Source organism: Barbus barbus (genome assembly GCF_936440315.1).
Source record: "Barbus barbus genome assembly, chromosome: 41".
Lineage (NCBI taxonomy): Eukaryota > Metazoa > Chordata > Actinopteri > Cypriniformes > Cyprinidae > Barbus > Barbus barbus.
The window spans coordinates 16,070,358-16,083,841 of record NC_136719.1 but is presented as its reverse complement, the minus strand read 5'-3'; the positions used below and the strand labels follow the sequence as shown (position 1 = coordinate 16,083,841).

The window sequence follows — 13,484 nt, the reverse complement described above, 5'->3', positions numbered from 1 at the left end:
CTAAATTCACTCGATATTGAATTTTTATTATTTTAAATTGTTAAATCTTTGCATTTTCATTTTCAAGACTATTTTTTTTTATAATGTGTAATTGTATTATCATTTAGGTTTTTAAAACTCAATTATTAAAATTAACAATGATAAAAAAATACTGTTCTGGATATATATTTGTTTATTTATTTGTGTATATATAAATACACACACACACACACACACATATATATATATATTTCCCATTCTTTTTGTGGTTGCCAATATAGTTGTTCTTTTTTTCTATTGGCATCTGTCATAGAAAAAGAGAGATAATTGAACCAGGAGAGTGTGTGGCTAGGGATGAAATGAGCTTAATTTTGTGAAAGCATGCTCTCTGCTGCTGTTATGAGGCGAGGAGAATGGCTATGGTATGCATGGTTCTTTTTGTCAGGGAGATTTAGAAAGCCCTCTAGAAGCTGGACACAGCCATACAATCAGCTTAATGCCTGTGTGCAGGCTCTTAATGAATACCCCGTGTGTGTTCAAGCTCACAGTGAGAGTGCCTGTGTCCATGACTGTTTCGCTCCTGTCTAAAATTCTTGATTGGAGGTTTTTGATTGTTGGTTACATGTACCTTACTCGCGTTTATGCATCAAACTTGTTTTTTTACATGATAAAATTATGCAGTGCAGTGTATGTGTATATGATGAATGTTCACCCCTGCTGCTCTTTTTTTTCAGAAACACGTGTTTTAGAGTCCCAATGTGAGTACACGCCAGCGATGGACTACAGCCGTACAGACGCTAACCTGGGTTTCCCTGCAGAACTGCTACCGTAATTGAGACCAGATCCGCAGAATGCTGAGTCCCATTGTTCCCTATAGTAAGTTTAACATTTTTGACCTCAAACTACAGAAAATGCAATAAATAACTTATTGTCAACTCTAGACTAGTCAAAAATCCCCCTACGGCTACTTAAGTGTTTAGTTTGTTGGTAAACCAGTTTGAACAATGTTCCCAGGTGTCCTCTTCACAATGTTTTAAGCCACATTATTATTAGGTATATGTCATGGTTGGTAGGGCAGGTGTGGGGGGTGAGCTGATGGCTCTAAAAGGAGAAACCCTGTGGTTCTGCCAGTGTCATCTCACCATGATTAACCACCAGTGTCCAGCTTACTAGCACAGTTACTTCCTCTATCTCTGTCCTTTTCTGAATCTGTCTTTCTGTCTCTTCTTTTCTGCCTCCCTTTCTCCAGTTCCCTTCCCCCTCCTCACTGTTCTCTACTGACCTAATAACTGACGTGTCCAGTTTTAGCCCCCATTCCTAACCCCCCTGCCAGGCTTCATTTGAGCTCCACTCTGGCCCTCTCCAAAACAGCATTGTTTGTAGGCCAGCATGGGGTTTCTTCCCCCAGTTCTGCCTGAAGAGATGCTTTTTTCTCAACTCTTTAGCTCTTCTTCTCTGTGCTTTATAGGCATGACAGTTACATGAAAAGAGGGAGGGAAATCAAACTAAAGGACCAAGGCACCTCAATTTGAGATGTAATCATGTATTAATGAATCGCCGGCTTGAATACCTTTCAGCTGGCTTGCTAGGTTGTTGCATCAACCGATTACCATTGATGTCTAATATGGTGTTATAATTCCATTTAGTGAGGCATTCAGACGACCTTTGTCAGATGTGCCAATGGAATTACTTTTTGTTTGTTTTGATAAATCTCTTTTCTCATGCAAACTGAATTCCGTGCATACAATTTAGAAGAAAACTTGGTTTGATGAGGGGAAGACATTTTATAATCAATACTAATGATAATTCCACATTTCCGTAGAAGCTAATTAGTTGATCCTCAGAAGCCGCACACCAAGAAACATTTTATATCCAAATTGAAATCACAGTTTATGTCTGGATGTACCATTTTAGTTTTTCTGTTGCAAATTCTTGAAGATCATTTGTTAAAATGCCACATTTTTACCTTGACTGAAGTGATGTGACTGCAGTGGCTGTCAGCAATCTACATTTACTTTTCTGTTTTCTTTATTATAATTATATATATTCTTTCAGTATATAATATAACTTTTAATATTAATTGTATTAGTTGTATACAACTCTAAAGTAAAATAAACATTAAAATCTAATATAAATTTCTAATATACATTTAAAATATTATATTAAAAAAATGCATCAAAAGTTTGGGGTCAGTATTTTTTTTTTTAAATACCTTTTTTAATACATTAATTCAGCATTAAATTGAGTTGGTCAAAATTGACAGTAAAGACATTTATTATGTTACAAAAGATTTCTAATTCAGATAAATTATGTTTAAAAACATTTAAAAAAATATTCCCGAACTCCAAAATTGTGTGTGTATATAAATTTTGTATTATTTATATTTATAATTTATGATATGCTTGATATGATATGCATTTTTAAAGTAAGTTTTTAAACGTTTGCTGTCTAGTCCATCTCCCTTTATGTTTAAAAATGTCCGTCTCACTTTATTTTCAAAAATGTCACAAATCCCTGTCAGAATATTTAGAATTCTTTGAGGATCTGGACAGATGTTTGTGTGTTTAGTGTACACACCTTTTAGCCACAAATTTTAGATGGCTAATGGCACAGATCCTGATATTCCAGTCCTACAGCATGCATTTGGATTTAGTAATTGGTCTGCTTGTTTCTAAAGTCGGATGCTTTTGTGGGCTTGTACGTATGTGCGTGTGACTGTTCACCCTGAAAGTCTAGTGTGATATTAGGACAGCACACAAATGTGTTAGATATCCCTCCTGTTTACTCTTTAAGCTTTTAAACTCAGGCAAATTCCTTTTTCTCACGGTCATTCCCAGTCCTGATATGTCCTTCCTGTTCATTCTTCCTCATTCATAAGTCAGGTGAATGTAGGGCAGCTTATGTGATATAGATGTGAATAGTGTCACATCCATGCTGGAATTTTCTTTGTGAAGCAACTTTGTGAAGCATTTCTGACATCAGTGTTTATGTTTGATTGAAGAAAACAAGCATTTTTGTACTCTTTATGTGCATTTGAGGATTTTGTTTGATGTCTGTTACATGCAGTTACATGCACTTCCGTTGCATCCACAAACAATTGTAAGTGTTGCTCTGATGAGCACGTAGGTAGGAACCGCAAGCTAAAGAGCGTTCAGAATTGAAGGAAATCTGAGAGAGATTCCTGGGGCCATGGATACTCCTGGAGGGATTTGGTGCAAAGAATCTGTAATCTGCACTTCAAACACACCCTTAAATCAGTCCCAGGCCAGCAGCCCATGAGTGCTCTAACTCTTGTTGCTCAGGGGCTCTGCTGTCCAGCGTATTCCTTGTTTAAAGAGAAAGCATAGCTGAGCATAGCCTCAGCTCTCTCGCTTTACTATGACCTCATTTCTTTCCTTCTCCACACTAAAGGCCCAGGACGAAGAAGCACTCTAATTGCATCTGTTAAGTCATTAAGGCTTTGAATTGGGTCTATGGGAAGGGGCGTGCTGGATGCCTCAGAAGAAGCGATTAACGACGAGCATCCAACACATCTATTCTAATGAGAGCGACGGGGTGAATGCGGCTCTGGAGGGGCATGCGGACCCTTGAGTAAACAGGCAAGGTGCTGAAGTGTTAGTGTGAATGAGCACGGGGTCATTAGCGCCGGGTGTGAATGGACTTTAATTAGCCTGCAGTGTAGTTAGTGAGATGGAAGAGAAACTGCGGCTGTGGCGAAAGGGGCTTAGATACACTTTCTGCCTGGGACCCCCCGCCTCTGCTCATCATCTCACCGTCGTTGAAGACAGCTCATTAGGCCCGTTGGTGCCACAATTACGCTTCCAATTAAATCCTGGGTTTCTGAGGCTTATTGGGCGTCAAGCTTCTCTGCTCCAAGATATTCCAAGATATCCCTCAAAGGGCTTGTCCGTGGTTCTCTAATTAAGATGTGGTTCACTCAAAAATGAAAATTGTGTCATCACCTTTACCTGTATGTTGTTTCAAACCTGTATGACTTTATAACAGTAAGTGAAATGTTGCAGTTTTTTTTTGCACATACAATGAAAGTCAATGAGTTCCAATGTTGGTTTTGGACCCCATTGACTTTCATTATATGAACAAAAACAGTTGAAACATTCTTCAAAAGATATTTAAAGCATAATTTCTCACAGAAGATAGCTTCAACATCCTGGAGCATATTGCTAGCAGCACAAAGTTTTATTTTTTATGTTTTGTATTGTTTCAGTTAATATTGATTTCGGTTACACTTTAATTGAAGGTGTCATTTTTGCCGTGTAATTATACAGTTAAGTACTGAGTAATATTAATTAACTACATGTACTTACTATATGGCTAGGGTTAAGATTAGGGTTTGTCTTAGGGTTACTTGCATGTAACTATGCATAATTAATTGTTATTGTAATTGTAAGTACATTTAACCTGTGTAACAAGGACACATTAAAATAATGTTACCTTTTAGTGTTTAGTTGTACTTAACTATTATAAACCTGATCCATTCCAAGTCATATTTTTGAGTATGCACAACATCCCAACATGGTTGTAGGGTCAATAAATAACAACATTCAATAAACAACGCAGTCCGGGAACTCCGTGAGGGGGCAGGGTGGAAAAGAAGGTGGGAGAGGGGGAAAGAGAGCGATTGGAAGAAGGGGATGGAGGAGAACAGGGGGAGATGGAGGAGAGATTGGGTAAGAGAGACAGATGGAAGGGGGTGATTGGTCATCACAGAGCCTTAGGACAGCTGTTCTTTGATATATTAGTGGACACAATGACCTAAACCTGGCCTACGGACACAGAAAATAGGAACCCTGTTTTTCCTAAAGGGGAGGGGTGCCAGGCATTTGGCCATTTGTGGACAAGAATTAGCTGGTCGGGGGGATGGGGATGTTGTTTCTAAAATTATGAGCATCTAATCATTCATTCAAACTGCCAAGGCTGTGTGTTTCTCTCGTTTTTAGCTCAATATGAGCTGAAATGTGCACAAGTAATGATACGTATAGATATTGTGCTTGACAACATGCACTTTAATTTTCCCCCTAATATGCCTATATAATTGTTTTGATTTCAGACTTAAAGGAAAATATATACAATCAGAAATGTGCAAATATTCAAAATTTGTAATCATTTTCTCATGAGTAATAGCCTACATTACGTAATGCATATGTCACATTGCTGATTTTTCATTATTCTTATGCTGTTAGACTCAATATTTACTGTAGTCATCATCAACATGAACCCACAGATTGCAACACTTATAGTGTCCCAAAAGGCAACTTCAAATCTCAGAGATTATGGACTGCAGCTCAAATGGAGGACTGGTGACAGAGAGAGAGAGAGAAGAAAAAAATCTGATCCTTCACTGCCACTCTAGCAGATAGGCTCCTTCCTCTAGGGACCCCACGGGGCCTGGCTGAAAGGGCCATGGCGTCTGGCAGTGCGCTGAGGAGCAGGTGTGAAAACTCATAAGGCCCACCGCCTCTTCTGCTATTACATCTTTTTAGGCCCATGAAAAGGGAGCAGATGAGCAGAAAGAAAGAGCAACAGAAAGAGACAGATATAGCATGTTAACCACACTTCTGTAACTAATGCATCAATTTATAAAAATTGTCATATTAGCTATTATGTATGTTGTAAAATATGAGGAGCTGTTGTCCGGATTTTTGAGGAAGGATCTTACACTTGTTTCTTTATTATTTTCCATCCAAAGATATTTGAAAACTGGATATTCAAAGCCATTTTTGTTTTTTAACAATTCAATATATTGAATTATGTAAATATTGTATATCTCAATGCTATTTTTTTTTATATTATTAAAAAGCATAAAAAAATATAACCTGTATTTGATTTTCAATAGCTACTGTAAAGGCTCTACATGACTTTAAAGTGTCCGATAGGCTTCATCATCGACATGTTGCAGTCCCTCTGCCTAAAGCATTGATTTAGAGACGTCTGTTTACGGAATACAAATCAGCTGATGATTAGAACACAGGGTGCCATTTTATCTGCAGTGAGGTGATTAATTCATGTAAACACAATCCTCCCTCTGCACTCTTTTCAACCAGATCTACTCTCATCTTTCTCCCTCTCTCTCTCCCTCCTTCATCTTTATTCTCTCTTGAAAGAGCCCTTCTTTTGTGGCATCTGCATCCTTCAAAGGGAGTTCCACACATACCAGCACTGTGGGCTGAAGTTTTGCGACATAATTCTAACAGGATGCTCACTGTTCAACCGTACAACTACCTCTTTTAGGTTGTTTTGATGTTTTACTGACAGAGATGGATTGTAATTAATCAAATTCTCAGGACTGAGAAGTTGTGTGTGTGCTGTTATTTCCCGTCGTTTGCCTTTAAAGTTGTCTCCTACTTCAACAGGGTTAGGGCAGATAAATGCAAGTACACTCTTGTCTGTATGTTGTTTAGTTGAAGACGCAAACGGAGTTTGTAGATTTATATTTGAATATGCAATCAGGGAGTCTTTTTGTAGATAAACCTACTTAAATCTATCTGTGGGGTTTAGGGAGCGGGTGCCCACAATAATGCCTGATTGGATTGATTCAGGCTGCTCCTGTTTACAACTGGCCCCTGTGCAAGCTGCCTGGTTTAATGGCCCCATGTCCCAGAAGGCTTGTTGCATCCATGTAGGTTTTGTTCCTCAGGGCAGGAAAACAAAAGTGACGTGGCCTGAAAGTGCACGTGGACCCCTGGGGAGCTGTGAAAAGCTGAGCATCCTACGGTAGCCGGGCCTGTTCGGCTCTCACATTGCAGAACCTTCTGCTCCCTCAACCTGCTTGTAGTAACATAGTAGAGTCAAAATCGTAACTAATATTTTGGTTATCCTGACTTGCTAGCAGCGCTTTATTGTAATCTACCGATATTAACTGATTAGTTATTTTATTCAGTTCACAATCACATTTGTGAAATCAAAATGGCGCACACAAACAAACACACGCGCACATTTACAAAAGAACCCTCAATAAATCCCAGGACGGCACAAAGGCTGTCAGCGCACTGCTGCTGAATAGATTAATACGATTTCCATAATTAGGCAGGCCTCTGACAATAGGATCCCTCAGCTTTTGTCTCAGGACCAACAGGATTGTCAGGCCAGGAGGACGTCTGCTGGATGGGCTGTGCTACAATGAATACACAGACAGTAAGACGACCAGTGGAAACATCTGTCTCCCTGCCAGCCTCGGACCCGCACAGAGCCACCACGGCAAACCAGTCGTCACAGTTCACACAAAGCAATGACCAGGAGCTCCCATGCAGACAATGAAGTTTTATCCACACAGCGCTCCTCTGTTTACTCCAGCCTCTCATGTTAATGATGTGAAATTAGAACTGGTCCTAGCTATAATTTAGGTATATGTGTGTGAGAGGGAGGAGAATGAAACCTGGTTGCATCCATGTTGAGACAAAGCTGCACTTTCTCCAGCATAACACTTAAATTCATAACATATTTTTCCATTTTGTTTAACCGTCTTAATTACCTGTTCAATGAACTCTCGTTTTCCAATTATTTATTTTTGTTTACAATAAAATTATACTGCTGTTTTGGCTAACATAAATGCAGTGCACCTTTAAATTTGTTAATTGCAACTTTCTTTGTATAAAATGTAAAAAAAACTAAAATAAAATAAAATGTTTTGTACTATTTTTATTTTTTTCATTAATATTAATATTATTTATGCTAGTTAATATAATCAGTAGTATAATCAGTATTTTACTTTATTTTACAGTGCATAATTTCTCATTATATTAATAATGCAAATGCTTTGGCAAGAGAAATGTACAGTTTTTGTAACCTGAAAATGTACAGTGAAAGAAATTAAGAGATCTTTTTTAATAGAATATTCTTTGTTCTTGTGTGACTGCAGCTATATTTCTCAAAATGTATCATCTCACTCTTTATTGGCATACTTTTAAAATTATTCTTTGGCTTGATTCTGTCATTTATTCACAGAAATAAATGGCCTTCAGTGGTCGTTTGCACTGCTACTGGTGTAATTGGACCATCTATTCTCAAATGCCCAGAATGAGTTAATATCAGCAGCTGTGGTGATTTAAATAGAAACACAGATTAAATCACATCTAGATTATTAGAGTCCCTGCTGAGGCGTAGCTCTAATTGCAGACCAGCTCATATGTGGTTTATTTCATGCTGATGGATAGCATTTTTTTTTTTTTTTAGCTTTTTTAGCTTTTTTTAGCTGGGTAGTGGGATATTAAGGTTAACTCTTCTTCTTGAAGTAGCCTGCCCCAAATGGCACTTCCATGTATGGTTTGGCAGCGCTTTCCCATGTCTCTTGGTGCACGCACACTCATGTATATTGATGGAATGGACAGCAGTTTAGCCGCCTGAATGACTTCTCTAATGTCAAGCCCCATCCTCTCAGAAAGACTCATGCGTGTGCATGCCATGCTCACACACACACACACTGGCCGGAGCGCCTGCTGTCCATTCCCCCTCCTCATTCTCTGCCCGTTGCAGGTTTTATGAGCTCCCCTGGGCTGCCATCCATCTCTGTCACACACTGGCCCCATTATTGTGCTCCATACATGCACTTCACGAACCAGTCTGCAGATGGGATTGGCCTGCTGGACATATACTGTTTCTACTGACTGGACTATGACCAAATGCTTTACCTGTGTTCATCTTGTTTACAAATTCTGAGGATTTTTTTTTTCATCTTGTAGTTATATTATAAATCAACAATAGCAGTAAGGTGCTAGTTTGTACGTGGGGAACTTAAGGCTCTAGATATGAATATGAAGAACATGTTAATCCAATGACCATCTGGTCTGTTGGTGTGATCTTTTGGAATGAATAGCAGGCGTAATCTGAAGACACACATGGGAAGGTTTGGCAACGGGAGGGGCGAGAGTTCGAAAAATAGAGAGCACACAAAGGGGGAGGGCAAAGTTTTTGGGAGAAAAAGAGTGAGGTGGAACATTGAACAACGGGACTGAAACTTGATTTAAATGGAAATAAAGCAGCAGCTTGCACACTCTGACAGAAGAGTGAATAACTAATCATAACTTTCTCCTCAGGTTGCAGCCTATGATGAAGATTTGTAGTTTATTCCTTTTACCTCCTCATTTCCCCCTGTAGCCCTTACCCCAGGCTGATTCCTGACAGTTCAATAATGCCAAGCTATGTGTGGAATTTAGTTAATGCCCCTGGAAGGAGCAGTTGCAGACCCTCATGAAATGGCTGGTTTTAAAACTGTTTTCTCCCTGAAATTCTCAAGACCAAGAAAGAAAATGCACTTCCTATTAAAGGATTTAAATATTTTTACTATTATAACAGACATAAATTATGCATCTTGATAAATAATTATATTTCTTATGCTGTTATGATGCATTTTGATTCATTGTGATGGTTCATTTTAGTTAATTTTCTTATAAAGTGCCTTTGAACTGGGATGCTGTCAAGTGTATTGCACCTTTAGAAGCTCAGAAAAGCTAATTTGTTTTATGAGGGGGAAGGGGGAGACTGGATATGGAAAAAAACACGTTTTTTATTTTTTATTTAGATTTATTTTTCCTCATGTGCATTAAGATCCCCTTCATATTAGGCCAGCCTAATTAATCACAGGATAGCCAGAGGAAAGTGCATTCCACACTCCCAGTGCTTCATGGGAAGTGGCCAATGAATAGCACAACTATTTTGTCCACCAGTCCCAACCCCCCTTTTTTCCCCAAATCATCCCCTCCCTCTCCCCCTCTGTTCATTCTTCCCTCTGTTTCCCTCTCTCTGTCAAGCTGGCCACAGAGGCCTTTTGGAGAATTGCTTTGTGGATGCACTGTGGTGGTGGGAGGGGATGTATTGAGGGAAACATGCACAGGTTGATAACAGTTTATCCGCTGGGAGAATTACAGATGGCAACACAAGGCTGCTACATGGCTGAGGGCTTGAAAAGAGCAAATTCACAGCCCTTTTCTTTTATACATACTGCAAAACTCCTTCTGCATGCATGCACAATACCAAAAGAGTCCTGTCGCTATCAGCCATAATGTGTCTTTAGTCATTTTGACTAGTCTTTTAATTTTTTGATAGGAAAAAAAAAATCACCGGCTCTAAGACTGATTTGTGAATGGTATGAACATATGTTGTTGATATATATCAAGTTCTTGCATAATTTGACAAATTGCTGTCTCCGGCAGGCCTATTGAAGATGCACTGGAACCCGGAGCATGCACAGTCCCTGAGCCAGTGGCCTGAGCAGCATTTGGACGTGTCCTCCACCACCTCATCCCCTGCCCACAAGTCTGAGCTCTACCCCAGCCGCAGCCGTAGCTCCTACAGCTACGCCTGGGCAAATGATGACATCTCAGCCCTTACTGCCTCCAACCTGCTGAAGCGCTATGCTGAGAAATATTCTGGCATGCTAGACTCACCATACGAACGCCCTGCTGTGGGCACATACCCTGAGCCTGGAGCCTTTGGGGCCCTTAATGGAGGCCAGAAAAGTGAACTGGAACCTTGGCCTCTAACGCACAGCACTGACGGGGGGTATCCCTTGGTGCCTCCTTCTCATGATGGTCTGTCAGGACCAAAGGTGGTCCCCACATCAGCAGGCCCACCAGGCTCGGGCAGTGTGTCAGCAGTTAACAGCAACCTTTCGGACTCGGGATACAGCGGGAGCAGCTCCTGCAGTGGGCCCCATTCCAGTGACTACCCGCCCAGTTACAATGGCACCTACCTCTCATCAGGGTACTGCCCCCAAACCAGTTCAGCACTTCCACCAGCCTCTTTACATGCCCTTCAGCCTAGCCCCACACTTCTCCCCAGTTACACACCTTCTACCCCTGTTTACAACTACCCCCCTAGCACCTACCCTCACCAGACTAGCCTTGCTCCTAGCTACACCCATCCAACAGGCCCTTACATCCCCTCAGGAATAGCCGCCCCCTCTCCACTTCCATCAAGACCCACAGTGGTTGGTGGCAGTTATGGCTATCAGAACAGCAGTCTAGGGGGCTCAGAACCTGGTGGCTCTCTGAAGAGAAAAGCATTTGAGATGACTCTGATTGAGGAAGATGGAGACAATTCACGCTATAGGAAATATAGCTATGACCCCATAAAAGCTGGGGGAGATTCTCCATATGGGGTCACTGATAAAGCTGAGTGCCGTGGAAATGGCTTTGGAATGGGCAACACAGATCCTCAAGCCTTTAAGCCTAGTAAACCTTCATCTCAGTCGAGCCTGGAAGGAGGCGAAGTTGGGAAGTACAGTGGGCTAAAGCCCTTGGTTTCACCATCGTATGGAGCCGCAGGGGACTACAGTCCACCGGCAACCATGACTGGGGAGAACGGAGGTGGGGAGCAAGGCTTCTCCCAGCATCAGTCTCAGAAGCGCTCTGATCCCTTGAAAAGCATGGAGCCCCAAATGCTGGAGCTAGTGAGCCAGGAACTGCAAGATTGCAGTCCGGCTTTGCTTTGGAGTGAACTAGCTGGGAACTGTCACATCAAAGCAGCACTGGAGGAGGACGTGCTGTGGCCTGTCCTGCGACCCAACCCTGCCATCCGCCCACCCAGAACCGTCTTGCTGTTTGGCCCTCAAGGAGGGGGTAAAACCACACTGGTACGATCCATGGCATCTCAACTTGGTGCTACCTTCTATAGGCTGAGTTGTGAAACTCTGGCCTCTAAATTGAAAGGAGATGCAGAGCAACTTCTTGCCACTCTGTTCTCAGTGGCAACAGCCCGACAGCCTGCAGTGGTGCTGCTCAGTGAGGTGGAGGCCGTTGAGGAGGAAGGTCTCAGACAGCAACTGCAGGCCCAGCTAGAGAAGATTCAACATGGTCAGAGCAACATGGTTCTGGTTGTGTGCACCACAAGACGGCCTGATTTGATCAAAGATCCCCTTATGCGCTGCTTCTCCAAGCGTTACCACATAGGCCTGCCTGATGTAAACACACGCAGACATGTGCTTCTGCAGGCGCTGGCGCCCCAAGGCTGCAGTCTGGGCGAAAGGGAGATGTCAGCAGTACTGCAGCGTTCAGAAGGCTTCTCCGTCTGGGAGCTGCTGCAGCTCTGCCAGCAGGCTCTGGCATCAGCTTCTGCCTCTGCACCCGTGCCCTTGCACGGCCTCCCTTCACCCCTTTCTTCCCCTACCTTCCAAGACTTTGAAAATGCTTTCTGCAAGGTACGCCCTCACAGCACCCCCAAAGAACTGGACACTTGTATGGAGTGGAGCAAGGTTTATAGCCACTGAGAACCTAGTCAGCCACTGGTTGGGGACTGCTAAATGTTTTTCTTTTTTTTAACTACTTGTTGCAGCCAAAAAAGTGGGACTTGAAATTACAGTTTATGGTGGGGAGGCATTTTGGATTGAATGCATTTAATCTAGGGAACATGCCATGGTGTGTTGTTTTCTATAAATATACATATACTTTATTTTTTCCCAAAGAAATTAAATATTAGGCCTTTCTTGTAGGGGCATTTATTAGTTGCTTGGCATATCTGATCGAAAGCCTGAATTATATTTTGGGACTTCACTGGAATTCCAATTAGCCTTGATCCTGGACTAAACCTGGAGGTTATAGATAACTTGACTTTTCCTGAAAAATACCCCCATTAATTACAACTCTCAGGATCCTATTTATTGCCAGTCCACTCCAGTTGTGTTGTTTTATTTGTGTTGATTTACTTTAAAGATAATTTGGTGTTAAAGGGCTTAGGATATATCAAAACTACTTTCTTTGTACCAAAAATGCTCACCAACATTATAATGTCCAAGTCACAGCATTCACCAAAATGTATTTACTGTTGTGCAACCTCTTAGGGAAGAAAGCAACAGTATTTTACAAAGTTGATTGTTAGGCCGCGGTCAAATCTTGTGCACTTTGTCAAAATGGTCATTTTACCAAAAGAGTATGCATTGCTACCCAAAAAGTATTAAAATGCTAATCCATAGAAATTCAGATAATAGAAAGACAGACTTTTACTGTTGGTATACTTCTTTCAAAACACTTTGTTGAAGATAATACATATTTTCCCAAATACAACATGTAAACAACCCATCACATTCCTCACAATCTCGTGAGAGCCTTTGCTCAGGACCCTCAAACACAAAAACAAGCAAGGGTCCGTGAATTACTATTTTCTCTCTTCTGCTTTGCTCAGTTTATTTTATTAGTATATGTAGTCTTGTTTGAAATACTCAGGAAGAATTACTTTACCTCAAAAATGATAAAGAATGTATGTAATCTTAGGGTCTTAGTAGTAAGCATTGAGGTGAGCAACAGACCTGACACAGACCTGTATACACACTGCATCTGTGCTGTTACCTCTTAGGTGAAACTTGAAAATGCTACAAAGACAAACAATGAATGTAATTCAGGTATTTCGGAGAATATCTGATGCCATAAATCCATGTTTTGAACTCTCTATGAAAACATTTTCCCTTATCCTTACCCTTTATTTTGATGTAGATTTTTGATGGAGTGATGATTGTCTTCATGAAGTGTTATTGTAGATGGCAAACAAGACGTTTGATT

The 13,484-nt window shown here is 41.0% G+C and overlaps 1 protein-coding gene across 1 annotated transcript; it reads left to right on the top strand.

Annotated features, from left to right (window-relative positions):
* Positions 1-788: 788 nt before the first annotated feature.
* On the top strand, positions 789-12,199 carry LOC306860133 (fidgetin-like protein 2; the record flags this gene model as incomplete). The annotated part of the gene is made up of 2 exons (XM_079401680.1): positions 789-855; positions 10,146-12,199. Exons 1-2 carry the CDS (start codon positions 831-833, stop codon positions 12,197-12,199), a joined length of 2,079 nt encoding a protein of 692 aa, XP_079257806.1. The 5' UTR covers positions 789-830.
* Positions 12,200-13,484: the final 1,285 nt, after the last annotated feature.